Source organism: Aotus nancymaae, unplaced genomic scaffold (assembly GCF_030222135.1).
Source record: "Aotus nancymaae isolate 86718 unplaced genomic scaffold, 86718_ANA_hifiasm-v0.15.2.pri h1tg000036l, whole genome shotgun sequence".
In the NCBI taxonomy this organism is placed as follows: domain Eukaryota; kingdom Metazoa; phylum Chordata; class Mammalia; order Primates; family Aotidae; genus Aotus; species Aotus nancymaae.
In genome coordinates this window covers 73,549,870-73,577,698 of record NW_026988450.1, presented here as the reverse complement: position 1 = coordinate 73,577,698, position 27,829 = coordinate 73,549,870, and the positions used below count along the sequence as shown (strand labels likewise).

The 27,829-nt window shown below is 38.3% G+C and overlaps 1 protein-coding gene across 4 annotated transcripts in view; it reads right to left on the bottom strand.

The window, feature by feature from the left end:
• Positions 1-27,829, bottom strand: part of NSMCE2 (NSE2 (MMS21) homolog, SMC5-SMC6 complex SUMO ligase) — a 278,569-nt gene that overhangs the window by 195,035 nt on the left and 55,705 nt on the right. For all 4 annotated transcript variants that reach the window (XM_012451626.2, XM_012451629.2, XM_012451627.2 and 1 more), the window contains one exon: positions 14,602-14,708. In XM_012451626.2, the coding sequence (XP_012307049.1) occupies positions 14,602-14,708 (107 nt within the window). The remainder of the gene's footprint in view (positions 1-14,601; positions 14,709-27,829) is intronic.

Genomic DNA, 27,829 nt, shown 5'->3' with positions numbered 1-27,829 from the left:
AGGGCTTCTCACCCTTTCACTGGGGGAAAGAAAGTTGGTTTAAGCATTTCAGTCAAAAGGCCAGGAGACTGAAGTATGAACTGACGATATTTACAAATCTGGCTTAAGCAAGCCTTGTGCAAATATTAAATAAGTGAGGAAGCTAGAAGAGAGGTGGATTCACTATGTTATCCAGACCTGGGCTAAGGCCTCTAACATACTTGAAACCAACACCAAGCTAATATTCATACTACAAGTGGGCTTTGTTAACAGCTTTATAGAAATTGGATCACGATGAACTATTTGTGGTTAAATCTCTTCCTTTTTTATTGGCTAGTCTGGAAACACAGTCACGGAATGTTATTTATGTGGGAAACTGTGTTCCATAAGTTGATTCAGAAATCTAAACACTGGGAATGTATTTTTCCTCCTCCAAGAGCTAACAGAGACTCCCTTCCCATCCTTGTTGGTAGAATCAGGAAGTTTCTTTCACTCTTCAGTCTTGTGGCCTTTCAGATATGGGTTGTCAAGTGAGGACTGTATGTGGTAACTATATAACCACCTTTCACTTTTGGAGGTGGGGGCGGTCGAAACATTCCTATCTACAATCTTGTTTTATCTACAATTGCCCAATGAGGTGTGTAGGACAAGTACTATTATTACTCCATTTTAGAAATGAGGAAGCTGAAATACAGAAGTTACGTGACTTGTCCAAGGTCACAGCCTGGTAGAACATGGCTTAGAAGCCAGACCTTTATTTCCCAGCTGGACATGCTTATCAATCAAACACCAACTGCTTACAAAATGGGGAGAGGGAAGTAAAGGGGATTATGGCTTATTCAGGCTTTATTTTAAAACTAATTATATATGGCTTTGTGAATTTTTATTAATTTCATTTTTCATTGTGGTCTAATGAGTTAGTCATGAAAACCATCAGATCCGAAAGTGTACATTTTTAAATTATTTATTTACTTTTATTTATTTATTTTTTTTTGTAGTTTTTGTGTTTTTTTGTAGAGTCGGGCTTTTTCCATGTTGCCCAGGCTGGTCTCAGACTCCTGGGCTCAAGCAATCCGCCTACCTCGGCCTCCCAAAATGTTGGCATTACAAGCATGAGCCACTGAGCCTGGCCTTAGAAAGTCTAAACTGTTTAACATTATTTCGTCATTTTATATACAGATGTTCAACTTTAAGTGTTTCATAATAAAGTGACTTAGTGATAAAGCAGACCCGGTCTACACCAGTCATTTGTTGAACCATTATATGAGATTTATGCAAAACTCTTAGGGGGCAGGATGATAGACAGGAATAAACCTTTAGGAAAAGGATGACTAAAGTCAAAAGGTAAATGTGAATCTTATATACTTTTTCCTTCCAGTTTAAGCTGTAAGTTGGGAAAATAAATATAAGGAAAGTTTATCACCATTTATTCCAAGTTTAGGTGGTTTTGAAGAAAGAGTTCACCAATTGAATGAAATCAGCCCGTGGCATATATTTTTGTGGTAAGAGAAAAGAAGTTAAAAGTTAACAGGACACAACAGTAAGACCTTGCCCTTACATAGCACTCTTACCTCCCAAGTACTTTCACATAATGTTATCTCATTTTTTCAATCAAGAAATCACTTAAGACAGGAGGGGCAGATATTATTGCTAAGTTGATTTTGCAAACGAGCAGAGTCTATGAAAATTGCTTAGGAACACACAGCTATTCAGTGGGCAGGCACAGAAAAACACCCATTAATTAAATTTAACTCTAACATTAGACAATTTACCATTGTAACAGGACCACATATGACACTTTACATTATAAAGCCAAAACAGTTTAATTCTATATTCTGAGAACGCAGTTCCACTACTATTATAGGAAACGCAGCATAACATGTTCAGTTTCACCTACATTATTTATAGGTGCTTTAAGCAGTAACAAGAATTTCTTCCAACAGAAATTTGAGCATATGATGCTTTTGCTGAAGCTTTTAATTTTTATTTTTAAACAATGTTAAATTGTTTAATTGTTAGTAAAAACAATTTTTTTTACTAACTTCCTGAAAAGTATTGCTTCAGCTTTTCAAAACATGGCCTAACTATACTTCATGTATCAAATTCAATTTTTGATTTTGCAAGAGAAGAACTCTCTGAGTATATCCAGAATTTATTCCACTTAAAGTTCCTATTTAGTATTTCAGTTGGGCTTCTGTTTCATATGGGGGCTAAAATAAACCTCAGGGTGACAAGTGATCTGATAGGTTGAGAGGACTTGCTTCGGGGTCCCAACAGCACTCCAAGAACCACAAATAGCTGAGGCAACTGGAAGGCAGGCAGAGAAGCATGTGAGACCTTGCAGTGTCAGCCAAGGGGAAGGTAAAAAGCAGGCAAGTCAGAATGTCTGGAAATCAATCGTGTGGTGCAATCATATTCTACTATTTCTGGTTACTGTTTCCAATTATTTTTTTGAGACAGAGTCACCCAAGCTGGAGTGTAGTGGTGCGATCTCAGCCCACTGTAACCTCTGCCTGCTGGGTTCAAGCAATTCTTATATGTCAGCCTCTCGAGTAGCAGGATTACAGGCATGTGCCACCATACTTGGCTAATTTTTATATTTTAGTAGTGATAGGGTTTCACCATGTTGGCCAGGCTGGTCTTGAACTCCTGACCTCAGATGATCCACCCGTGCCTCCCAAAGGCTGGGATTACAGGTGTGAGTCACCACGCCCGGCCTTTACTGTTTCCAATTTTAAGTAATACTGACTTGGTCTTTCTGAATATCAGTTTCCATGAGAAGATAATTAAATGATTATTTTAAGATGAAATAAAGGATAAAAAAATCATTAAATTTAAAACTATTCATAACTGACTGCATTACTCTAAACCATGATAAACATACATAAGGATTTCCACTAAAGAATGCTGTATTATGAGACATTTTTTAAAAAGAAAGTACAGAAAGAAATCAAATTCTTAAAGCTCCAGTGGTTTAAATATCATTTTGGCCACAATACAAAAGAAGGAAAGTGCCACCATTACCAGAAACTTGATGCTGTGAGAGAGAAACAATGGAAAGAAATCCTCTCCATTCTCACAAAGAAAATATGGCACATATACACCATGGAATACTGTGCAGCCATAAAAAACGGGAGTTTGTTTCCTTTGTAGAGACATAGATGAATCTAGAAACCATCATTCTCAGCAAACTGACACAAGAACGGAAACCCAAACACCACATGTTCTCACTCATAGGTCGGTGAAGAACAATGAGAACACTTGGGTACAGGGAAGAGAACAACAGTCATTGGTCTAGGTGGGGGGCTGGAGGGGAGGGAGAGTGATGGGGCAGGGAGGATGGGGAAGGATAACACCGGGAGAAATGCCTGATGTAGGTGACGGAAGGCGGAGACGGGGGAATGGAGACAGCAAACCACTATGTATTCACCTATGCAACAACCCTGCAGGATGCTGGATATGCACATGTACACCAGAGCCCAAAATACAGTTAAAAAAAAAAAAAAAAGAAAAAAAAAAAGTTTATACTGCTCAAAAAAAAAAAAAAAAAAAAAAGGAAATCCTCTCCATTCTCTCAAGGACAGTTCACTGGGCACTAGCTCCACTGTACAATGAAAGAACTTTGCCTCACCAACACAGCTGCAAATTCACACAGGGCTTGAAAAAATAAATCAATTCACATACTCTCCATTTATATCCTTCTCGCTCTCTCACTTGTCAACAATGTAGAGAGATCACACAATTGAACCAGAGCTGACAACCTGCATAGCAGGGGAATAAATCCAACACATTTTTCTCTTCCAATTACTTTTTCAAATGAATGTTACCGATAAAGTAAATAAAAATCACCTAAAAATGTAAGTAGGAGCATCTAATAAAAATGTAAGCAAGCATGCTTATGTACTCTTGCCCAGAGAGAAATCAATTTTAAAGCTGAATTTCCTCCGTCTTCACTTAAATAAAATGTCTAAGAAAACATTAAAAGTTATTCCTGAATTAAAACCTGTGAATGTTTACTTTGTTGTCTGGGGGTCATTTCGTAGCTCTAGAATGACCCCCTTGTCACTATTAATGAGCACATATTAAAAGGTGTGGCATCTTTTTCACTGTTATAGACACATGTAGGGTGACTATCAGGGAAGTTGAAATCCAGCTGGCCACATGTCACGTTGTTCACTGGCCTCTGCATTGGCCCAGTTTCCCTGATTCTGAACAATGCTTTCTGGTCACAACACTGACTGTGAGCACTAAGTTCCACACCCCAGTCCACCCCCAAATACCAGAGAACTCCCTTCCAAGGAAAGAGGCTTTTCCTTCAACCTCTCAAGGAACATCACTTCTGGCCTTTCCTGATGGTTTCCTGCTGCCCACTCTACCCTCCAAACTTGAATTCAAACTTCCCTTCCAGATATTATTTGAAGTTGGCCCAGGGAAATGAGTTCTCCTTTACAGAACGTTCTAGGCAACCTTATAAATTGGTGTGACAGAACCATTTTAGGTGCCTTTGTGCTATCACTTTCATCCTTACTAGAACTCTATGACCTAAACTACTATCCCTACTTTCAGAAGAAACTTAGGCTCAGAGTTAGAGTGCACGAAAGCCAGAATTTAAGCAAAAACTCTTTCCCCTTACTCTGAATTTCCTATGCATGTTTTTATTGTCTCTGTCAAACTATTTTACGGTTAAAATTATTTTGTAGCTATTTATGTACATGTCTAAGAGGCTTTTGTATCTTTCTTGGACTAAACATACTACTGGCACCAACTGAACATTTTTTTTTTTTTGAGACTAGAGTCTCACTCTGTCACCCAAGCTGGAGTGCAGGGTGCAATCATGGCTCACTGCAACCTCCACCTCCTGGGTTGAAGCAATTCTCCTGCCTCAGCCTCCCAAGTAGCTGGGACTACTGGCACAAACCACCACACACAGCTGATTTTCTATTTTTAGTGGAGACGGGGTTTCACCATGTTAGCCAGGCTGGTCTCGAAGTCCTGCCCTCAAGTGATCTGCCAACTGAACAATTTAAGAGACTAACAAGCAATTGCAGCAGTCCCCCTTATCCACAGGACATACATTCCAAGACCCCCAGAAGATGCCTGAAACTCCAGATAGTCCTGAACCCTGTATAATCACGCACTGCTTAACGACAGGGATACTGTCTGAGAAATGAGGCAATGCTGTGGAACATCACGGAGTGCACTTACACAAACCTAGGTGGAATAGCCTACTACACACCTGGGCTCTATAGTAAGCCTATTGCTCCTAGGCTACAAACCTGTACAGCATGTTACTAAACAATACTATAGGCAACTGTAACAAGACTACTATTTATGCAGCTAAACACTAGTCAACACAGAAAAGGTACAGTAAAATACAATATTTTAATCTTATGGCACCACCATCGTATGTATGGTCCCCCTTAATTGAAATATTGTTATGTGGTTCATGACTGTATGACTATGTTTTTTCCTATACATATATATCTATGAGAAAGTTTAATTTATAAATTAAGCACAGCAAGAGATTAACAACTATTAAGAATATAGAACAATTATAATATACTGCAATAAGTTATGTGAACATGATCTTTCTTGCTCTCAAAATATCTTACTGTACTGTACTCATTCTTCCTCTTGTGATGAAAACAAGACACAGCAGCAAGGCACAAGATTTCATCACATTACTCAGAACGAGGTGCTACTTATTTGTTTATTTCTAGAATTTTCCATTTAATATTTTTGGATCAAAGGTGGTCACAGATAACTGAAATAGTGGAAAGTGAAAATGTGGACAAGCAGTGACTACTGTGCTTTCAATGCCACGCCGAAAAATGCATTAATTTTACGGTGAATTTTCACATTTGCTGATCCATTCCCCAGTTCAGTCGATTTCCCCATCTCTCTTCTGCAGTTAGCCCATTCAGCACCACTGCCAGTTAGTGCAGGAAAGGCCTAAACCTCAAGCTTTTTCATACTTATTAATTACATGAAAAGTTTGAGGATGGAAGGAGGCTAAATTGATGATCAAAATAAGGGTTTAATGCTGTATGTGGACTATGTCCAACGTCAGAAAAAACTAGGAGTTTGCTGTGTTATGGAACATTCACATTATTTGGATAATTCAAAGAACTAGCTGCTAGGATGGCCTGGTGCCACCGAGGCTAAAGTGTTTAATAATCACACTGGGCACCTTAGTGCCTACCTGGAGTGCTGTGGTGAACCTGGCCCTTCAAAGATCTATAGGCGTTTCCCACCCATTTTGCTGCTGCTGCTGTCTCCTGCCTCTTCTGTACGACCCTCTCTTTGTTTCCTCTCAAACATTTCCTTCTCTCCTCTTCCTCGTATCATCACTGCACGGAGGGGTCTTCTTTGCTTCAAACACAGACTAAGCAATCAGAGCATGTTTTTTAAAAGCTGTCCCTTCCTCTTTTTCACTGTTGGAGTAATGCAACAGTGAAAGGTGAAAGGCCCTTTCTCGACCTTCAATATAAAAACATCTTTTAAGGGCCAGGTGCAGTGGTTCACGCTTGTAATCCCAGCACTTTGGGAGGCTGAGGCGGGTGGATCACCTGAGGTCAGGAGTTTGAGACCAGCCTGTCCAACATGGTGAAACCTCAGCTCTACTAAAAATACAAAAAATTAGCCAGGCGTGGTGGCAGGTGCCCGTAATCCCAGCTACTCGGGAGGCTGAGGTGGGAGAATCGCTTGAACCCAGGAGGCGGAGGTTGCAGTGAGCTGAGATTGCCCCACTGCACTCCAGCCTGGGCAAGAAGAGCAAAACTCCATCTCAAAAAAAAAAAATTAAAAACATTTTTAAGGGTCATATAGGGAGGGAGTCTGACATGCTCCTCACTTTTCTGGATGTCAGAAAAACTCTACCACAGACTGCTGGACCTATCTTATAGCCTCCTTCGTAAAATTAGGGGGCTGAAACTACAGCAGTACTTCCCAAAGTGAGTTCTGAAGAATATCAGTCCTTCCTTCAGAGAGATTTTCTAGTTAACTAAGTTTATAAAATTTCTGAATATCCTCTTTCTTGGGAGAATCACGTTGCATAAAAGCACATTAAAGGTTTTGGAGTCTTTAAGGAAATTCTTTTAATCAAGCATTCCCCAGACTTATTTGACCACAAAATCCTATTCTCCTATTATAGTTATTCACATCCTGATAAATTAGTATTATGGAGCAAACTATTGAAAATGCTGCACTAGAGGCATGTTAAGGCCCAGCAAAGTGTAACTGTTCATAATTCTGATTAAAACTCAACATTTAATAACTCCAAAACACTAAGATGGATTTCTATAAAATAACCTGAAAATCAGTCTCAATATAACATATTTTCACCTATTAGGAGCTATATTACTTGGTAACCTAAGACATTTTATATCTAGATTCTTTTTATAGAGGCAATTCAGTTAGTAGAACACTATATTCAGAACTAATTGTCTCTATCTCTGTTTATTAGGCAAAGTGGCAAAATGTTACCAAACACAACCTTAATTTGAGAATAACTATACAGGGAGTTCTAAACCACTGAAATAGAAGTTAATTACCAGTAATCACAGAAATAGACACATTCCAAATGGCTGAAGAGTGAATACCTAAAGTCAACTTTCTTTTTCTGGTTAATTTCCACACCTGGGCAATGTTCCTATAGATGAAAACGTTCATATATAACTCATTTGAAAACTTTTGAGAGGAAAGATGTAAGAGTTTCCGTCACTGTAGAATGCCAGATGCAGGGAGTAGAGAAGAGGTGAGTCTCCCAGTACTTTCCCCTCTGGCTCGAAGAACTTTCACTAATTTCACTTTCCTGTCACCTCTTACCTTCTTACTATTCTGCTGACAACAGTAATTTATCTCATGCTCAGGAATCTTCTGTTCTCAAATTTTATAGCCACCGAATGAATTTCCCCATCCTTCTTCTTTGGTCAATGATTCACAATGCCTAATAGAGTGGGGTGTATTCTTATATTCAGTCGGTAAGCAGTCATATGTAATAGGTTATATCCTGTGGCCTAGAACTGCTTTCAGACACTATAAAATAAATTATTAGCTTTCTAAGGGAGAAATTCTTCCCAAGTTTGGTTTAACTAAAATGGTAACTTCCAACCTGCAAGCTACCCTCTAGGATTTCACGTTAAAGCCGTGGTTATTAAGGTAAATGTACAGTAAGAAAAAGGCACAACTTATCAGGTGATGAAAGATGAACAGCAAGGAGGCACAGTGAAGTGCTATGTCAAAAAACAGTCAAAACTGGTTGCATAATGACAGAGCCGAGATAAACTCTACCTTTGACCCACCATGTTCCTTTATGATATCTAAGATTGCTTTGGTTTCAACAACATACATCAAATGCATTTCTTTTCTTCTAACTCTCAACATATTAGTTTTAAAACACATATGAAATGTTTAGGTTATCATATCAAGTGAAAAACCATACTACATAGGGCATACCCACGAACCAATTTATAAAAAGCAATACAAATGGACCAATCTAGCACCTACTTGCTTCAGTTAAGAAGAAAAATATTCTCCCTCACCAGGCTTCTGGTAGGAATTGCTATAAAACACTGACTCAAAGAACAAAAACAAATATGTGGTTGTAATCCAATATAAATGCTTTAAAATCTTATATAATCTATAAGATGCAAGTAGCCTAAAAGAGGGTATTAGAGAAAAGTGAAGACATACTTAGATTTTCCAATAAATTAACATCCAGAAGCAGCAAATACCAAAAGAACAATATATAGGTAAAGTCTGAAAATTAATTTTTTGAAACATCTTTTTGAAAATGCTCTTAAGAGATAAAATTTCTTAAAGTAAAACTACAAAATTAAAGATCATAATAAAAACAATAGACGCTAAAGTATAATGTGACTCTCAAGCTTTACTTTTGCTAAACTCTGAGACTATACTGGTCATCAAAATCATGAGGATGTATACTTTTTTTTTTTTAAGAGATGGAATCTTGCTATGTTGTCCAGGCTGGTCTTGAACTCCTGGGCTCAAGCGATCCTCCTACCTCAGCCTCCCAAGTAGCTGGAACTACAGGCTTGTGCCAACACACCTAGCTGAGAGGGTGTATATTTCATCACCAATTGCTAAATATATATGACACTAATCTCTGAACTTGTTGGGTCATTCTCATTTAGCTACATCCCCACCATTTTCCCTGTGAGAATTAAGGTTATAAAAACATTGCAAGGACTACCCCCATGATAATGGTTGGATTTGTCATCTCTTACTTGAAAAAGCACATACCTAAAAATGGATGTGAGGATTCCCTGAACTAAACTGGTGTTCACTCTCCAAACCTACACTGAGCAATTTGAAGCCCACAGTTTGGAACTATAGGTTTAGTTTAAAACAATCATAAACACATAATCAGAAACACACAGTACTACCACTGGCTTTATTTAATATTCAACAAAAAGTCTTATTTCAAGAGAGAAAACATCTGTTTAAGAAGTAGAATATTAATAATGAAATAATTCTACGCCTGTAATCCCGCACTTTGGGAGGCCGAGGTGGGCGGATCACAAGGTCAGGAGTTCAAGACCAGCCTAGCCTATATGGTGAAACCCCATCTCTACTAAAAATACAGAAACATTAGCCGGGCATGGTGGCATATGCCTGTAGTCCCAGCTACTCTGGAGGCTGAGGCAAGAGAATTGCTTGAACCTAGAAGGCGGAGGTGGCAATGAGCCAAGATCATGCCACTGCACTCCAGTTTGGTTAACAGAGTGAGACTCCGTCCAAAAAAGAAAGAAAAGAAAAGAAATAATTCTTGGCCGGGCGCGGTGGCTCACGCCTGTAATCCCAGCACTTTGGGAGGCCGAGGCGGGTGGATCACGAGGTCAAGAGATCGAGACCATCCTGGTCAACATGGTGAAACCCCGTCTCTACTAAAAATACAAAAAATTAGCTGGGCATGGTGGCGCGTGCCTGCAATCCCAGCTATTCAGGAGGCTGAGGCAGGAGAATTGCCTGAACCCAGGAGGCGGAGATTGCAGTGAGCCGAGATCGCGCCATTGCACTCCAGCCTGGGTAACAAGAGCGAAACTCCGTCTCAAAAAAAAAAAAAAAAAAAGAAAGAATTCTTAATTCAACTACTGCCATGACTTGCATTACTAAGCATAGTTCCTGCCACATAGCAGGCACTAAAATATCTATTAATAAATGAATCACTGACCAACCTTAGATAGGTTACTCAACTATTCTATAAACATTAACTTTGTATATATAAAGGTAGGCCTTCTCTGGGCTAATTTTCACAATAAGTCTTTGAATTGATTAAGGCATGCTGAAACTGACATCATGACAATCAGAAATAAGGTGCTTCCATTTCATGCAAAAGTCACAGAATATATCATACTCCCCATGTTGAGACTCATCTGACTTACATCTTAAATATCATTTCCTCCAGAAGGGGTCTCCCAATTCTTCCCTGCCCTGAAGACATTATTGCCCCCTGGGTTATTAACTCTCCCTGAATGCTTTAATTTAATTTGTAGCAAACACCACAACAGTAATTAAATAACATTTGTAAAATATTTGTCCTCTGTTCTGTACTTCGCATATCCTGAGGTGAGGTCATATGGACCTTGCCGATTGACTTCCTACTTCTTGCAACTAGAAGTGCCTGGCACATGGCTGTTCAGTAAATATTTATTCAAACATTTATTCAAATGTTCATAAATTTATTCATTTATTTATGAAAACTCAAAAACAAAATGCCAGCCCATAATGTCTCTTCGATGTACTGAATAAAAGCACAGGAAGCAAGGGAGGAAACATTAGGTCATCAGAAGCCTAGCTAGTGTTCAGAACATCACTGTTCTCAATACGAAACTGAGAAAAGAGTTTTTCTGTGGCTGTAATAGTGATTTTTAAAAAGTATGTATCTGTGTACCATCTTACAGCTCTCAAAACACTTTTATGACATGTAGTCTCATGACTGAAAATATCGAGAAAGTTCATATAGAACTCTCTGAGGATCTAAATGAAGTTTTTAAAGAGTTGTGACAGGTATATAATCCATTTAACCTGAAAGTTTTTATAAATGACTTAGAGACTATATGAGAATGTAAGTGTTCACTTCATAATATTCTCTCAACAAATTAGCCGGAATGAAGTCCTTTTTTTTTTTTCCTAAGTTTCAAAGCACTAAAATAGATGCCAATACCAAATAAAATCTTCAGGCACTGCGGACTATAGGAGCTCTATTTTCTTGAGAGACAATGGAAGGCAATCTGAGAGCTTCTGCTAATTGCCAAAGGGACTTCCCAGAGATTGTTGGTAAGGTGACCCACACCTCTAAGGTTCCAAAGTAAACTTCCAAAACCTTTTCAAAAGGAGCATAATCTTCAGAATTCTGAGAAGATGAGAGTGGGAGAGATGTCTGTTTAAATAATAAACTCAAATGCTCTTTAAAGATTATAAAAGTTTTAAAATCAACTTTCTACGACTATGTAAAAATTCACGAACAGAAAGACCACAGGGAGATCCAAATCTAGGCACGTATTATAGTAATGGAAGTATCACAGCTTGAAGAAGTCTATGACAGAGCAGTGGGTTAAACGGGACTTGTACGGGTTCCCATTATGTGCCTTTTAACAAAATAATCTTCTTTAAAACAACTCATTCACTTTAGAAGTCATGAACACCTCGTGCAATAACTTAAGTGGCTTACACTTAATCCTATATGACTCTTGAATTCCAGAATAGGACAGGTCAAAGCCCCTCCCCCCAAAAATACCCTGAAATAAAGTAAGCAAAACAAAATACTTGCTTTTTAGAAGGTTTTGATCCATCTCTCTAAGGAGTTCTGTTTGGAAATCTGAGTTTGCAATAATATGTTATCTTATAGTCCCATCAAATTTTATGAATGCCAAAGTGTTTTGATATACATTATCTAATCTGATTCACATAATCATTCTGTGAAATACACAGGGCAGGAATGTTACAGACAAAGAACATGAGGTTTCAGGAGGTTAGGTTGCTTGATCGAGGATCATAACTTAGAAAGTAGAAGAACCAGGGCTGGAACAGCTTCAGACCCCTAGATCATTGCTGTTTCTGAACAATTGTATCATGCTGGCCCCTCTCAAGCCGCTGTTCACTCTTTATCCCTCACCAAAACAAGCAATAAGATAGCAGTACCCTTAGCTTCAAGAACATAAAGTGGTGTAAAACATTTCCCTCAAAATAATGGACATATGTCCATTATGTCCCCATATAATGTCAAGTCTTAGAAATCTTATGAAATTATGATTTATTATTCTTGGTCTGGTAGCCAGCTTGCATAGAGAGCATACCTTTGCATCATAAAAGAAAAATGTTTTTCTTCCTACAAAAGACCAGGGACCTTCCTGACAAGCATTGGAATCACTAAATCCAAGTTGTTCCAGTCTATTCTAGTGTAAGGTTAGGGCTGAAAACTGAGATAAAATAAATGTTGTTAACTATTGAGTGTGGGAAAGGGTGAGAATTTTTAAACTTTTTAAATGAGTGACTCAATGTCCTGAAGGGGAAAGAATTCAATTTTTTTTTTTTTTTAAATACTATCTTGCTCTGTCGCAGAGACTGGAGTGCAGTGGTGTGATCTCAGCTCACTGCAACCTCTGCCTCCTGGGTCCAAGCAGTTCTCCTGCCTCAGCCTCCTGAGTAGCTGGGATTACAGGTGCATGCCACTACATCCAGCTAATTTTTGTAATTTAGTAGAGATGGGCTTTTACTATGTTGGCTAGGAATCTCAGGTGATTCGTCTACCTTGGCCTTCCAAAGTGCTGAGATTACAGGCGAGAGGTGCCATGCCCAGCCAAGAGTTCAATTCTTTAGGTAAAAATACTTTAAGTATCTGTAAATCCTAGAGTTTAATAGGAAAAAAAAAAAACACAAAGTTCTTTGACTTCATGAAAAATCTTGTTTTCTTATCTATAATATACACTGTGCTACTGCATTTACACAGTACGAAAGCTAAAGATAGAAAGTCTTATTAAGTAAGCTCCACAGAATGTAAGGGTCAAAGCAAGACTGATCCATATAACAGCACTAACTCTAATCTTTGGTAGTAAATATTTGCCTTATTCTTTTAAGTCAGTGGTTTTCACCCTTGAATACATATTAGAATGAGTTTCTAAAAAACACTGATGCCCTAATCCTGCTCCAGATTAATGAAATCAGAATCTCTGAGAGTTCAGAAACTGGCTGGTTCTAGGGTTCAGCTGAAATTGAAAGCCTCTAGTCTAAGTGCTATTCAGTTTCAAATATGATGTCAACATGATGGTACTGTCATATTTTCCTATGGAAGAAATATTTATAAGACCAGGACTAACAGTCACAATAGCCAGAAATATCAAAATTTTACAAGCTGAATGAGTTTATTACTTGGATATAAGGAGATATTCTGAAAGTTAGTCAAATACTATACTTAAATACAAACCATTAAAAAAAGCTTACTGGCCAGGCACAGTGACTCATGCCTGTAATCCCAGCACTTTGGGAGGCTGAGGTGGGTGGATCACAAGGTCAGGAGCTCAAGACTAGCCTGGCCAAGATGGTGAAATCCTGTCTGTACTACAAATACAAAAGTTAGTTAGGCATGGTGGTGGGTGCCTGTAATCCCAGCTACTCGGGAGGCTGAAGCAGAGAATTGCTTGAATCCTGGAGGCTGAGGTTGCAGTGTTCCAAGATCGTGCCACTGCACTCCACTGTGGGTGACACAGTGAGACTCCATCTCAAAAAAAAAAAAAAAAAAAAAAAAGAAAAGAAAAGAAAACAAAGCTTACTACAACTATAAAATGCTCATTTCATTGGCTTAGGTATTAAACATTATTTAAAAACATATCTTACACTGAGTAGTTGACGATCTTGTAAAATATTTGATTTTTGGAATTTTCCCATAGCTGTAAGTGAGAAAAGGCAAATAAAGAAACCAGAAATACAAGACACCCTATTACACAGGTATACAAAATCAGTTCAACAGGGAGTTTCCACTGCTCAGAGGACAAAGGACTTCTCAGAAACATTACGGCAATCGTATTGCTCATTTCTTACTCAACACAGTACTACTGAAAAGGATGTTGCCATGTTCCCACCTTAACTGTCTTATGTGTGGTTCCTGTGACAGCTGGAGTCAACAAAGATAAGCTTGGCTTCTGGAAAAACCAAAATACCGATCTTCTTTATTTTTCAACTTGCTCTAAAACCTTCCATATTATCTGATTCTAAGAATTTGGCAATAGATGTGTATTAGTTAAAGTTAGAGAATGAGTAACTAAATCTGGCCTCAATTTTAGGCTTAAGCAAATAACAATAAAAACAAGTTGCATGCAATTTTTAGCATTTTATAAAAATCTACTCACATACAAAGAAGGCTTAACTAAAATTTTGAGGCAAAAAAAATAGATTTAATATGCTAATCAACCTAAGTGGCCCAGCCAGGAAAATATTTAGAATTCCAATTTTATGAGACTTCCAAATTTAGAGGAAATTAATAGCTGCTACACTAAGGATAAGGAAACATTAAAGGATAGAGAAGAATTTTGATTTTGTGTTTCTATTTCTCGGTCAGTGCATTATAACCAAATATATAATCAGTGAGTGGCATAAACTTACATGATTTATCATAGATTGAACAGCCTTTACATAATGGTTTAGTTGCCGATCCATTGCAGCAAATTCAACCATCGCCTTGTCCATACTATATTCATTACTTACTTCAGCTGAAAGGAAAAAAAAAAGCAATTATTATTTTCCATTTAAAATGTCATATATGGAAAAAGTTGCATCAATATAATCTACATTGGTCAATGTCTAAATAATTTTGTAGAGATATTACATCTTTTAAAAAAAATTCCCTTACCATATGGTGCTTCATTCAAAATTCTAAGAATACACTCAGTAGAAGACAGCTCAAAGGCAATGGTAGGTTGGAAAGAAGACTTGCATTCTGGAGTTCCAGGCTGCACCCTTGCTTATATGATCTTATATCAATCACTACACCTCTCCCAGCCTCAGTTCCCTCATCCATTACAGCAGCTCAGTCTTATATCTTCTGCATAAACCGTGAAGGATTACTAAAGGGCAAATAGGGAAGATTCCCCACTTTTAATAACAGTGAGCTAGATTATTTGGACCAATCTTCCTAATGAAAACAACCAAAGATAGTGGCCGAGCGTGGTGGCTCACACCTGTAATCCTAGCACTTTGGGAGGCTGAGGCAGGTGGATCACTTGAGGTCAGGAGTTCAAGACCAGCTTGGCCAACATGGTGAAACCCCAACTCTACTAAAACTACAAATTTAGCTGGGAATCGCTTGAACCCTGGCGGCAGTGGTGGCAGTGAGCCGAGATCGTGCCACTGCATTCCAGCCTGGGCAACAGAGTAAGACTCCATGTCAAAAAAAGAGAAAACAACCAAAGATACCAGTTAAAGTAGAAAAAACAAATAAATCTTAAAAACAAGAGTCACAGGATAATAAGAAATAACCAGGGCAAAATCTAGAATAAAACAAAAATGAGAAGTGGGGCCAAAGAATGCCAAAGTCACATACTCTCATATAGTAAGCTGAGATCCCAATTCTCTGTATAAAGATGAACCAAAAGTAATCCCTCCCAGCAACCTGGGACTGAGGGGAGGTTAGCCTTGGCCATGAAGCAGAACAGGGAAGAGAAAACAAACTTGTTTCAGAAAAACTGGCCATAAGGCAGCCCTCCTGGATTTGCAGCCTGGGCTCCCCTAACCTTAGTGATCCAGAGATCCCAATCTCTGATCTTGGTGGAAGGTAGTCCCAGGCACTCACAGGCATCTGGCAGAAGCAAATATAACTACCATCTAGAGAAGACACTCTTAATCTAGGTCAAATAATCCCTACAAATAATTTTTGAGAATGAGCCGATCACAGGAGAAAAAGCTACAACAAAAATAAATATAAAAACAAAAAACCTTACATACCTATAATACACACGAAAACAAGCCACTAAGAGTAAGAATCAGCAGAAACAGATCCATAAATATTTCAGTTATTGTAACTATATTAGTCAGTACAAGAAACAACTATGTTTACTATGTTTAAAAAATTAAAATACCCTCAGAGAACAGGAGTCTATAAAAAGGAACTGGCAAATTAGAAGAGCCAGGTAATGTTGTTAAAAGTGTTTTTAAATTGTTTCTTCAAGCTCTAAACATAATTTCATCGATTAGGAAAAGATAGTTAACACAGGATCATTAAAATTTCAACTAAAAACTTGGAATTTCAGATAACTAAATGAAAAGAAAATAAAGCTGATTTTCTTAAATCACATTTGGGAATAAACCTACTCAATGACTGTCCATTCAAATACCTTAGCACAGACAAATGTCAGTTTTTCTTGTCTACTCTGAAGAATAATACCACAGGTCATTCCAAAGTCATGAAAATAATGTAAAGTCCATTATTTACATTTAGCTTTTAAAACATATACTTTAATTTTACAATAGTCACTTATAAGTATATTACATAGACTATCTCCTGGGTTAATATGCTTCTGGTTAGAAGACCTTTTAGCTTTTACAATCTAGGTGGCACCCTCCCCCGGCCCCCAAACTTACATTCTCAATGTAAGTTTGGGGGCCGGGGGAGGGTGTAATGTTTATTTAAGACAAATTTGTATTTAAATTCCCTAATTAAATTAAATTCCCTAAATTAAATATATGTTTAACAAAATGGTGCATGAGAAGAGGCTCAGGTCATATTCCAAATAAAACCGTTAGATCATTAGAGTCAGAGATTGTTATTTTGAAAATTTCTGAATGTCAACAAAATGGACATGTTGCTTAGATATTGCTGGTACCAACATGTGGATGTTGCTATAGATACAGCAACTGTTAAAAATCATATTGTTTGATGATAAAGAAGTGAATTTTAAACAATTTGAATCCTAAAGTAATGGATATTTTGTAATTTGTTTAGGCATTTCACTGTACTTAGTTACATTTCAGTAAATTAATCAAGGGTTTTAGTTAACCTATACTTTATTTTTTTCATTTAAAATAATGAAAAATAAACTACTGGTTTCATACCAGCCTTATCTAGTTAAAAGAAAGTATTGTTTTGTTTTGTTTTTCTTAATGGATCAGTATATTTTATAGGTATTAGATTCTGATACTGAAACTGGTCAAAAAAGTGGGTAAAGCTGGTAACCTGAACAAAGACTAACAGCATAAACTGCTTTTCCAAAATTCTGAATAATTAGAGGTGCCCCAAAACTAAATAAATACCCACTAAAGTGTCTGTTGGGAGCAAAAGTCTGAAGCATAAGAAATGAAAGTCTTTAAGGGACTGAAATCAGTGAAAACAGAATGTTAGCAATCTCCCTCTGGGATTAAATAAGTTAATTTTTGAAAGTACTCAGAATGTGCCTAAGACATTCAAAATGCTATAGAAGAACTGCAAAATAAAATAAATGAAGGTGATAGTTCTCATTTATAGGGTCCCATATATGCTAGGAAGACCTCTGGTTCAAGGCCAAAGAGACCTTCCTGCAAAGGAGGAAATGGGCAAGGCTTGGGTCGGTTTTGATGATGTAACACTTAAGGAAAGAATCTTTGGAGGCTAACTGTGGCTTATAGGCCATCTCAGTTCAGGATCTAGGGCCCAAGAACGCTGGGACAAGCTGCTCAAGATCACTAGTGAGGAACAGTGCAGCCTAAGCAACAAAAGGAAGGGGGAACACCAGAAGAGATCAGAAAGGTAATTTTAAAAAGAACTGAGGATCACCGCACACCTGGAAGCAGGGCCCAGTCAGATAACTGTAGTCAGGGGGTCTTGGTCTGCTGTAGCAGGGAGCTGAGAGACCAGAGACCTAAGATGAGAACTAGAAGAGCTCCCACAAGAGTATCTTGAAGACAGGTCATGAGAACGTCCCTATCAAGTAGCAACCTGCCACAGCCATTTTAATATGATTTTTGTAATTCTTTTTGTTCTTCTTGTTAATCTTTATTTCCTGACTGCAGTAATAACCTCTTTTTAAGAACTTGACTTGCATTTATGTTTTGCGGAAAAACAGACCAGGGAAGGCATAGGGAATCCGTGTCCTGTTCTATAAAAGAAATGAGGTGGGGAAAGAAGAGTACAGTGTTTCGTGAAAAAGGCAAACAGGTCAAATAAATCTTAGAGACTTTTGGAGGGGGAAAAAGGGATAAACACACAAACACAAAGCTGGTTACTGACTAAAAAGATGTTGGGAGCTGGGGTGGTTGTAGAGGGACTGATCAGCCAGGGGCTCCCCTGATTCCACAGTATATCTTCCCACCATCAAAATTCTCCCACTTTCACTGAAAGTCCTTTTTGAGAATATATACCAAATTAAATCCTACACATCCATCAAGGGCTGAGCTCAGGCCCTACGTGCTTTTAAATGATACCAGCCTAGAAGAATGTCCTCCTTCACTTAATTTGTCTTAACACCTACACTCTTGATATTCTGACACCATGATCAATCTTGCCTTTCTTATCTGCATGTTTCCTTTCACCAAAGAGATTTTAATCCATTTGAGGACAAGAATGATTTAGTGTTCTTAGGATCCAACAAAGAATTATAGCAACTCTTCCTTTGATATTCTTCTAAGGCCATTATATTTTCATAAATTTGAAAATTAAACTTTACAATATAAATTGCCCTGTTGATAAGATTCAACTGAATTAAAATGTAAAAGAGAACGTGTGATATCACTTCACTTGCCTATTTTATATTTTCATTTTGATTTTCCCATAGTAAAAAAGACGGCATCAGCACTGGGGTGGTGAGTAGAAACCAAGAGTGATGTTCGAATTCACAGAATGATGACTCCAGAGAGAAAAGCATTGCTGTACAACAATTCTGCAAGTCTGGCATTAGGGAAGTTTAGTGCAGATGATAAAACATGGAAAGTAATGACAAGGATTATATATATATATATATACACACACACACACACACACACACACACACACACATACACACACATATATTACCTGTAGCTAACAATTAGGGAACACTATTATGTGCCAGCACTTCATACTTACATCAAATCTCAGAGCAACGTAAGAGTTAGGTAGTTTTATTTCCACTTTACATATGAGAAAACTGAAGCAACTTGCTCAAGGCCACAAAGGTAGTAAGCAGCAGTGTGAGGCCTCCCACTCTGGCTTTCTAACTGCAAAGTCTGCATACTTGCCCACCTGTGCAAAAAGGTATTTAAACACAAGGAGAAGGACAAGCACCTCCAACTCCTCCATGAATATCCAGGGAACAAACCTTCAAGCAGGAGAAAGTCAAAGACCCAGAGCCTCAACTCAGCTCCCTGGCGATCTGTTAGCATAGAACATTTCCAAGGGGGACACTAGGCAATGCCACTCAGCGGCTATCAGACATGGATCTGGAAAGCTCTTTTCAAATTCCTTAAGGAATCTGATAACAAAAAAAAAAAAGGATTTTCTCCCTTTTCAAAGATGAGCAAGTTTTGACATTGGTGAAAACTGACTTTTCATATCAGCAAAGCTAATGTGAAGTGCTGTAAGAGCAACCAAGTCACCAGAGAACGCTAGGAGAATAACCAAGTCAACATCAGCTGCTAAGAGGTCAAGCCAGTACTAGGCCAAGAGTACCAGCAGCAAGACATGAAAGCAGCTACAGACTGACTACCAGACAGCAAACGAAGAGCAGCTGGAGAGAAATGTTCAGGGAAAGGGAGAGTACTGGAAGGCTTCAGGTTGCAGAACTACTTCTGAATACAACTCAAAGTCAAAAACCACTTTTATTAGCCACACATTTGACTCCTCCCTCAACCCCCTCATCCCACACCCCCTGCCCAGCTCTGCCAAGCAGAGTCTGGGAGACTAGGAATGTTCATTCCTTCACTGAGCCATTCTGTAGCATTTATTTATTAGAGTCAGCCCTTGCTTTCGTTAATCAAATGAACCTAAATCATATATATGAACATTCATTTACAAGCCAATAAATACATGGAGAAGTCTCACAGTGCCTTGGTGACTCTATAAGACCTGTCACCTGATATACCAATTAAGAAACTGTTGCAAGAAGTTAGTACAGTAACTAGCTGTCCCCCACTGCTACCCCAGAAAATCAAGTTCAAAGGACACAGATAATCCCTGATTTACACTGTAAAATTCTAGCTGTTTCTGTATGTCAGTGCCAAGCTGTCCTCCTATAAACCCTGCATGTCTGTACCCAATGACCCCAGTCACAAGCACAATGCCAAAGCACTGTGGACTGAAGTGTTATTTAAACCAGGACAGGCCACTGAATTAAACCCATCCTTTAAAGATAGTTTCTATTTCATTTTGTTTTTTTCCTATTGAGTGGCAAACCCTGGAAAAACAAAGAACGATCACCACTGAAGGAGTGGGTTCCTTTTTAGACTTAAGTGCTCTAATACTTATACAAAAAGTCTCTAAATGGCCTGCATATGATTTTCCTAAAGTTAAACAAACCTATAATTATGCAATCTAAGCAGCCACACTATTCATTAGACACGTCATCTGTTATTCAATGTCAAAACGCACTAATAGCAATATTATAACTACATTACTATTCTCTTTTTGAGGTGTTGAATAGGCATTAAAGTTCTATGATCAACAGAACATTAAGCAGAAATGGGTGATTTTGTGTTATAATCAAATTCAGCTCAAAATTCATGAGACTTCAATGAGAGGAAGATGATGAATGAGGCAGGAACAAGTATGAAAGAATGAAAGCAATGCTGGTTATCACAAATGTGAAGGGCCAGGGGCAAAATGAAGGAGAAGGGATGTCTAAGAAAGGAAAGGAAGGGAGGGAACAAACTAGCTATTTTTATAGATGTAGACTCTCAAGCAAGACCAATTCCAGGTCCTTTGTGGCTAAGAGATGCAGGTAGTAAGCCTGTAGCAATACAGTCCTTATGTGGCACAGCATGGACTCATGAGTTTATCTGGCGTCAGTTCCAGCATTTTCTAGGGTCTATTCATATCCTATTTGTTCAGTATAATGCCATTTTCTAGGCCACAGGTTTAAAAGCAACAGCACATGGGGGAACAGAAGATTCTTTCTCTTGGCTTTCCCAAGTCCAGGTGGGCATGGCCAACAGACCAGTCAAACTTTCATTCCAGAGCAGCAACCAGTTCTGCAAGGAAGGGAGGGAAATAATGTGCTTTTTGACCAATTATTCTAAATAGGGCCCTTCCCTAACCACATCTGTCCTATAGCTGTAGCCTAAGGCATCCACTGGAGAGAATCTTGGAGGCCCAGCCCTGAGGCTTGGGAAGCCAAGATGAAACAGGTCCTGTAGCATATGATACCCAGAGCCAAATGGGATCCCTCATCATCCCCCAGGTCTTCAGTAGAACTGCCTTTAATGAAAATAAAGACACTTTCTCCCTACTCTTTTCCCTATCATATCCATAAACATCTATGTCTATACTACTTCATTACACTACCAGATATCTTTTTGCTTTGCTCTGCTGTTTCTTATGATCTCAGCCACAAGGTCCTTTTCCAGAATCCTCCTTAATCCCCAGAACAGAACCAAACACTTCATACCTAATGGGTCCATAAAACTTCTTTACCTTTACAACTAGGACATGTATATGTGTGTCTGTGTGTATATGTGCCTGCTAGGCAGGCACACCCTCAAGACAAATTTCACCTATTTATTCCTTCCAACTTTATGTCTCTGATTCCACTGTATAATTTTGCCCATGGCCAAGCTGTTGCCTGAAATTTGGTCCTAAACAAATAAAAACTGCAGAATCAAGTGTTTTTTAATTCTACAAAGCCACATACGGGCATGTCTGAACAGGAACACCACCAATTATACATAGTGGATTAAATTCAACTCCACGCATTTTATTAGTAAAACACTAGGCTAAGACAAAGCAGACATTTAGTGTTCTTAAGGGGTTGCTGATTCCAATTCAACATGACTCATATACTCAGAAGACTCTGATAAATATTAAATGTCATAAAGTACATATGTCCATTTTGGCAAGGAAGAAGGACGAAAAGGCGGTGAAGGATTGCCTGATTGTATTTTAAATTTCTTAGAATAAATGGGACATATAGTGGGAGATTTTACTTTCTGAAACAGAATATGAGTATTTCCCAATCTCTTCAAATTAAAACATGATTTTTCGATATTTTGTAAACAAGACATCTATTCTTTTTGGATAAAATAAAACAAATCACAGTATCAAGCATATCCCTGACCCTACCCACCAAAACGCAACACACAAATCAAAAAAACACACTTCTTTTCTACTATAGCTCCAACCATCTCTAGCAGCACACATCTACACATGCACCTACCTCTATGAGTGTGTGTGTGTGCAGGGGGGTGTCCTGGCGGCCTAATGTTAAAATATTCATCAGGAGTTGAATTTAATGACTTACTTACTCCTTGAGCAATATTTAATATGAACCTGGTTACTTCTCACTACATTGTACTTTGAACTTATAATTATTCTTCCACATAGATATTAGTGTGGCAAAATTAAAACTGAATACACAGCTGGACACAGTGGCTCACACCTGTAATCCCAGCACTTTGGGAGGCTGAGGTGGGCGGATCTCCTGAGGTCAGGAGTTCGAGACCAGCCTGACCAACATGGAGAAACCCTGTCTCTACTAAAAATACAAAATTAGCCAGGCGTGGTGGTGCATGCCTGTAATCCCAGCTACTCAGGAGGCTGAAGCAGGAGAATCACTTGAACCTGGGAGGCGGAGTTGCAGTGACCAACATGGCACCACTGCACTTCAGCCTGGGAAGCAAAAGCAAAACTCTATCTCAAAACAAAACAAAACAACAAAACTGAATTCACATTTTATAACTGCCATCCAACAGAAACCATAGTGAAGAGTGTTAACAGTGCATGACACAAGCTAGTAAGTATCAGGGCTTCTTTACAAACACAGTGACTATGGAAGAAATCCTCAAGAAATAGTCACCTTTATAGTCATGTATATCCGCGAACACAATTCCCTCATCATGGTGATACAGAAGAGCAACGATGTAATACAGTAACCAACCAAGCCAGCTCTGGAATTTGATTTCATTCAAATCTAGGTCTTATGAAATTACATGCCAGCTAGGTAGTCTTTGGCAAGTCATTTTACTACAGTCTCAATTTCCTTTTATATATAATGGGTACAATAACAGGATCTCCTTCAGAAAGCTGATATGAGAACTAAATGAGATAATGTAGGTAAAATGATCTGCACAGGGTCTGGCTCACAGTAAGCACTAACAAAATATTTGTCATTATTATCCTTATAGAATAGATAACTACTCTGCAAATGTAATTAGTCTAAATACTGAAAGCACTTTGCCCTTGGAACCAAAAAGTAGCAAGTGAAAACCATCTTCTTAGCTCTCTTGGCTCTTATTACTAACTTCCAAAGCATGAAACTGAACTCACAAGACTGCAGTGCTCCATGAGAAGTTTTGTAAACACCATACCCTTTCCCAAAGTTCAGAAACTCATTTGCGTAGCAAATGCTTATTGACTGACACACATGTCAGGCAGAGGGGAAAAATGCTTCGAAGCAAGAAGGGGCAGCTGACACTACCTATAGAAAGTAGAACAGGTTTAGCTGCTGAGGGCAAACTTGAACTGTGTCTTGAAGGATGAGTAAGTGTTCATCAGATGTTGACCAGACTGAGGTAGAGGCTAAACAAATGCCTCACTCCTCTCCACAGAGACTGTGTTAGAGTTAAAATCATCAAACAAAAACACTTGGGGATGATGACAGAAGGAGGACATAGATTTTTAAAACGGAACAGCTCTTCACTGAGCATTGAGTCTGTGCCAGGCACTTTGCACCTACCACCTTACCCAGTCCTTTGTTTCAACAACGTGAATTCAGTATTATTAAACATATTGTAGAGATAAGGAAACAGATGCTCTCAGATGCTAAATCATTTGCCCCAGGCCACATAGTTAATAAATAATGGAGTTATGACTGACCTCAAGACTGACAAAGTTACCATGGAAGGCACAAGCCAGCATCTGGACTACTACACAGAAATAAATAATACACACTTCATGCAAAAGTCAGGGAGTAATGAATAATTTGTTCTGTACCTAAAGGAATTCTCCTAAACATTACTTTCTTTTAGGAAAGAGAGAAAGTGAAGGAGAGACTGATTGATTTAAATAAATAGTTCTACCTCAGAGTGATGGAGACCACCACATCTATAGACAGACATTTCTTTAGAATGTATGTTAATATTCCATAAATGACCATGATAGTAGTATAATTCAATATACTGTTTGAAATAAATTATATGATGAATTCAATTAATAAAATCATAGAATCAATCTTTGCCAATCATCAAAAGCATTATGAATCTCAGGCTATGGAAATCTGTCATTTTAAAGCATATCCACAGACCGTCTTTGGCTACCTAAAGCTTCCAAATCTTCATGGTCAGGTGTCTTTCATAAGACTTATCTTTTCTCCATTTCTTCTTGTCCATTTCTATCTAATCCCTGGTAGACTGGAAAGAAAGTGTGAATTTAAGGCCACAAGAGCATTTCATAAACAACATAATTTCAACAACTGCCATTTCTCTCTGGTCTTCAAGTCCTTGGCTGTGCTCAAGTCTTATCTACAGTTGCATGACTTAGAAACCCAAGAGGCTTAAGAAATAGAGCCTGGCTTTGACCAAATACCAAAGCTCTTGCATGAATTTGTGGCAGCAAAGACAAAAAAAAAAAATAAGGCTTAAATCTCATATGATTTTTTTTTTTTTGAGATGGAGTCTCGCTCTGTCATCCAGGCTGAAGTGCAGTGGTACAATCAAGGCTCACTGAACCTCAGCCTCCTGAGTAGCTGGGATTACAGGTGCCTGCTACCATGCCCAGCTAATTTTTGTACTTTCAGTAGAGATGGATAGGGTTTCACCATGTTGGCCAGGCTGGTCTCAAACTCCTGACCTCAAGCAATCCTCCCACCTTGGCCTCCCAAATTGCTGAGATGACAGGCATGAGCCACTGCATCCAGCCTTCATATGATTATTGAGAAAATTAAATGAGAATGTAGGTAAAGTACTCAACATGACGCCTCAAACACAGGAGACTCTTAATAAATGGGGATATTTTGCTATATCAACTGTACTTTGCAATATTCCCAATACAAATCTTCTTCTCCATTTAAGCGAGTATTTTCTGAATCACTTTTCCCCACTCACTTACAAGATGTTTTTAAAATTAATAAAGCATATGGCTAAAAAAGTAATCAAGTATATGATTGAAAAATTCAAACAGTACTAGCATGTGGTATCTCCAATCCCCAAATGCTCTCCTTAGAGGCAACTACTGCTATGAGGTTCTTGGGACAGTAATCCCATGGAAATATTCCATGTATAAGGCATCCCTTTTAAAAAGGACTATAGAAATTAAAATACTTACAGAAACAGCAGAAATAAATTAAAAATGGCTACACCTGAGGAGAAACTACTCCCAGGAAGTTTCACAATGAAAATCGTATCTCTGTGCTCTACACTTTAGTAAGAGTAGGTGAACAGAAAGAAAAGTGTCTGATTCAGTTTAATGACAAAATTTCCATTCTAAAATAACAACATAAGGACAAATAAATACAGGTGGGAGGATGATATGGTTTTGGCTGTGTCCCCACGCAAACCTCATCTTGAATTGTAGCTCCCATAATTCCCACACATCATGGGAGGGACCCAATGAGAGATAATTGAATCATGGAGGCAGGTCTTTCCTGTGCTGTTCTTGTGATAGTGAATAAATATCTCACGCGATCTCATGATTTTATAAAGGGGAATTCCCCTGCACATGCTCTCTTACCTGCTGCCAATCAAGACATGACTTTGTTTCTCCTTTGCCTTCTGCCATGATTGTGAGGCCTCCTCAGCCATGTGGAACTATGAGTCAATTAAACCTCTTTCCTTTATAAATTACCAGTCTCGGGTATGTCTTTATTAGCAGCATGAGAACAGACTAATACAGAAGACAACACATACCATAATAAAAACAAAAAAAGAGTGATGCTAAACAAAGATTAGAATATGAGTGTTACAGACTAATACAGAAGACAACACATACCATATTACAAACAAAAAAAGAGTGATGCTAAACAAACATTAGAATATGAGTGTTAGTGGAGGAGCTTCCATTTGCTCATTCAATTAATATTTACCAAGCAGACCATATGCCTAGCAATGTACAGGGTGCCCTGAACACAGTAGTGAATAAGGTAAACACCATATCCTCTCTCAAACAGCTTTTACAAACTTCTACTCCATGTAAAATTTCCTAAAAAGCCCTGATGTAACTCTCTGGTCTTAGTTTGGCTCTTAGTGTCATGGGAAAGCTTTTCCACCGCTGAACAGTTCTATTTATTATAGTCCTTCCAAAGAGAGAGCTGATTCAGCACCTCCCTAGAACATTGTCAGGCAATGACAACAATAAATACAAATTGCTCGTTCACATACATTAACTTATTTACACCACATAACTTCTGCACAGAGTGATTTTATTTTCTGCTTCACATGGTTAAGGAAATTGAGTCTCAGAGAGACTATTTCCCCTCAATATCAGAAGCAGGCCTTAAATTCTGGTCCTCTACTTCAGAGCTACAGAAGAGCTACCTCCTGGGTCAAACAGAAAGTCTCAATTCTTTTCCAGATCCCAGTGCTTCAAAGATCTGAAGGTGGCCATTAAATAACTCCTCCTCTGCAAATCTTTGCTTCCCAGGATAAATAACAATCATCAAATTCCTTTGACCAAGTTGACCTGCCTTACTTAAGCGTGCTTCATTTGTCACTTTAAAGATGAACTTCAGAATAAAAAGGAATAATTATAGCCATAAGTTAAACAATTGAAGACCATGATAATACTACCATTACATTTGCACCACTTGATCACACACTGGCCTTGTCAATTAAAACAACAACAACAACAACAACAACAACAACAAAACCAGCCAGGCACTGTGGCTCACATCTGTAATCCCAGCACTTTGAGAGGCCAAGGCAAGAGGATCACTTGAGGCCAGAAGTTCGAGACTAGCCTGGGCAACAAGCATGACCCCACCTCTACTAAAAATACAATTTAAAAAAAAATCAGCCAGGCATGGTAACATGCACCTGTAAAGTCCCAGATACTCAGGAGACTGAGATGGGAGAATCACTTGAAACCAGGAGTTTGAGGCTGTAGCTAGCTATGATCACACCACTGCACTCCAGTCTGAGTGACAGAGACCAGGGCTCTAAAAAAGAAAATAAATTTAGAAAGAAAAAACTCAACAAAAAGTACTATTAAGCCAGATCTCTCCCTTCTATATTAGTACTGCTGAATTTTATAACCTAAAATTAAAAACTTAAGACTATCAGATTTCATGAATCTGAAATCTGACACTGCATTTCATTCAGGAGTTAGAAAGAAGGTCTTTCTGAATTTCAATCTGTCATCTAATGCATCAGCCAGTCTCCCTTATTTTCTTGAGACATACATTTGACAATGTTATTTTTCTTAGTTTTCTGTCAGGAAGTTAAATAAATAGCAAACATTTATTGCACATGTACTATGTGCCAGACATTATGCTAAGCAATTTACATGCATCATCTCATTTATTCCTTACTACAATAGCTCTGTGAAGAAGACATTATCACTATCCCCATCTTATGAAAGAAATACAGGCTCAGAGAGGTTAAGTACCTTGAACTAAAGTCATATAGTAATAAGTTGCAGAAGGAGGACTTAAATCAGCACCTATTAAATAACAGAGTCCATTCACCTAACTACCTCAATCATTACCATCCTTTGAGCATAAACCATTTCTAGGTCATAAAACTT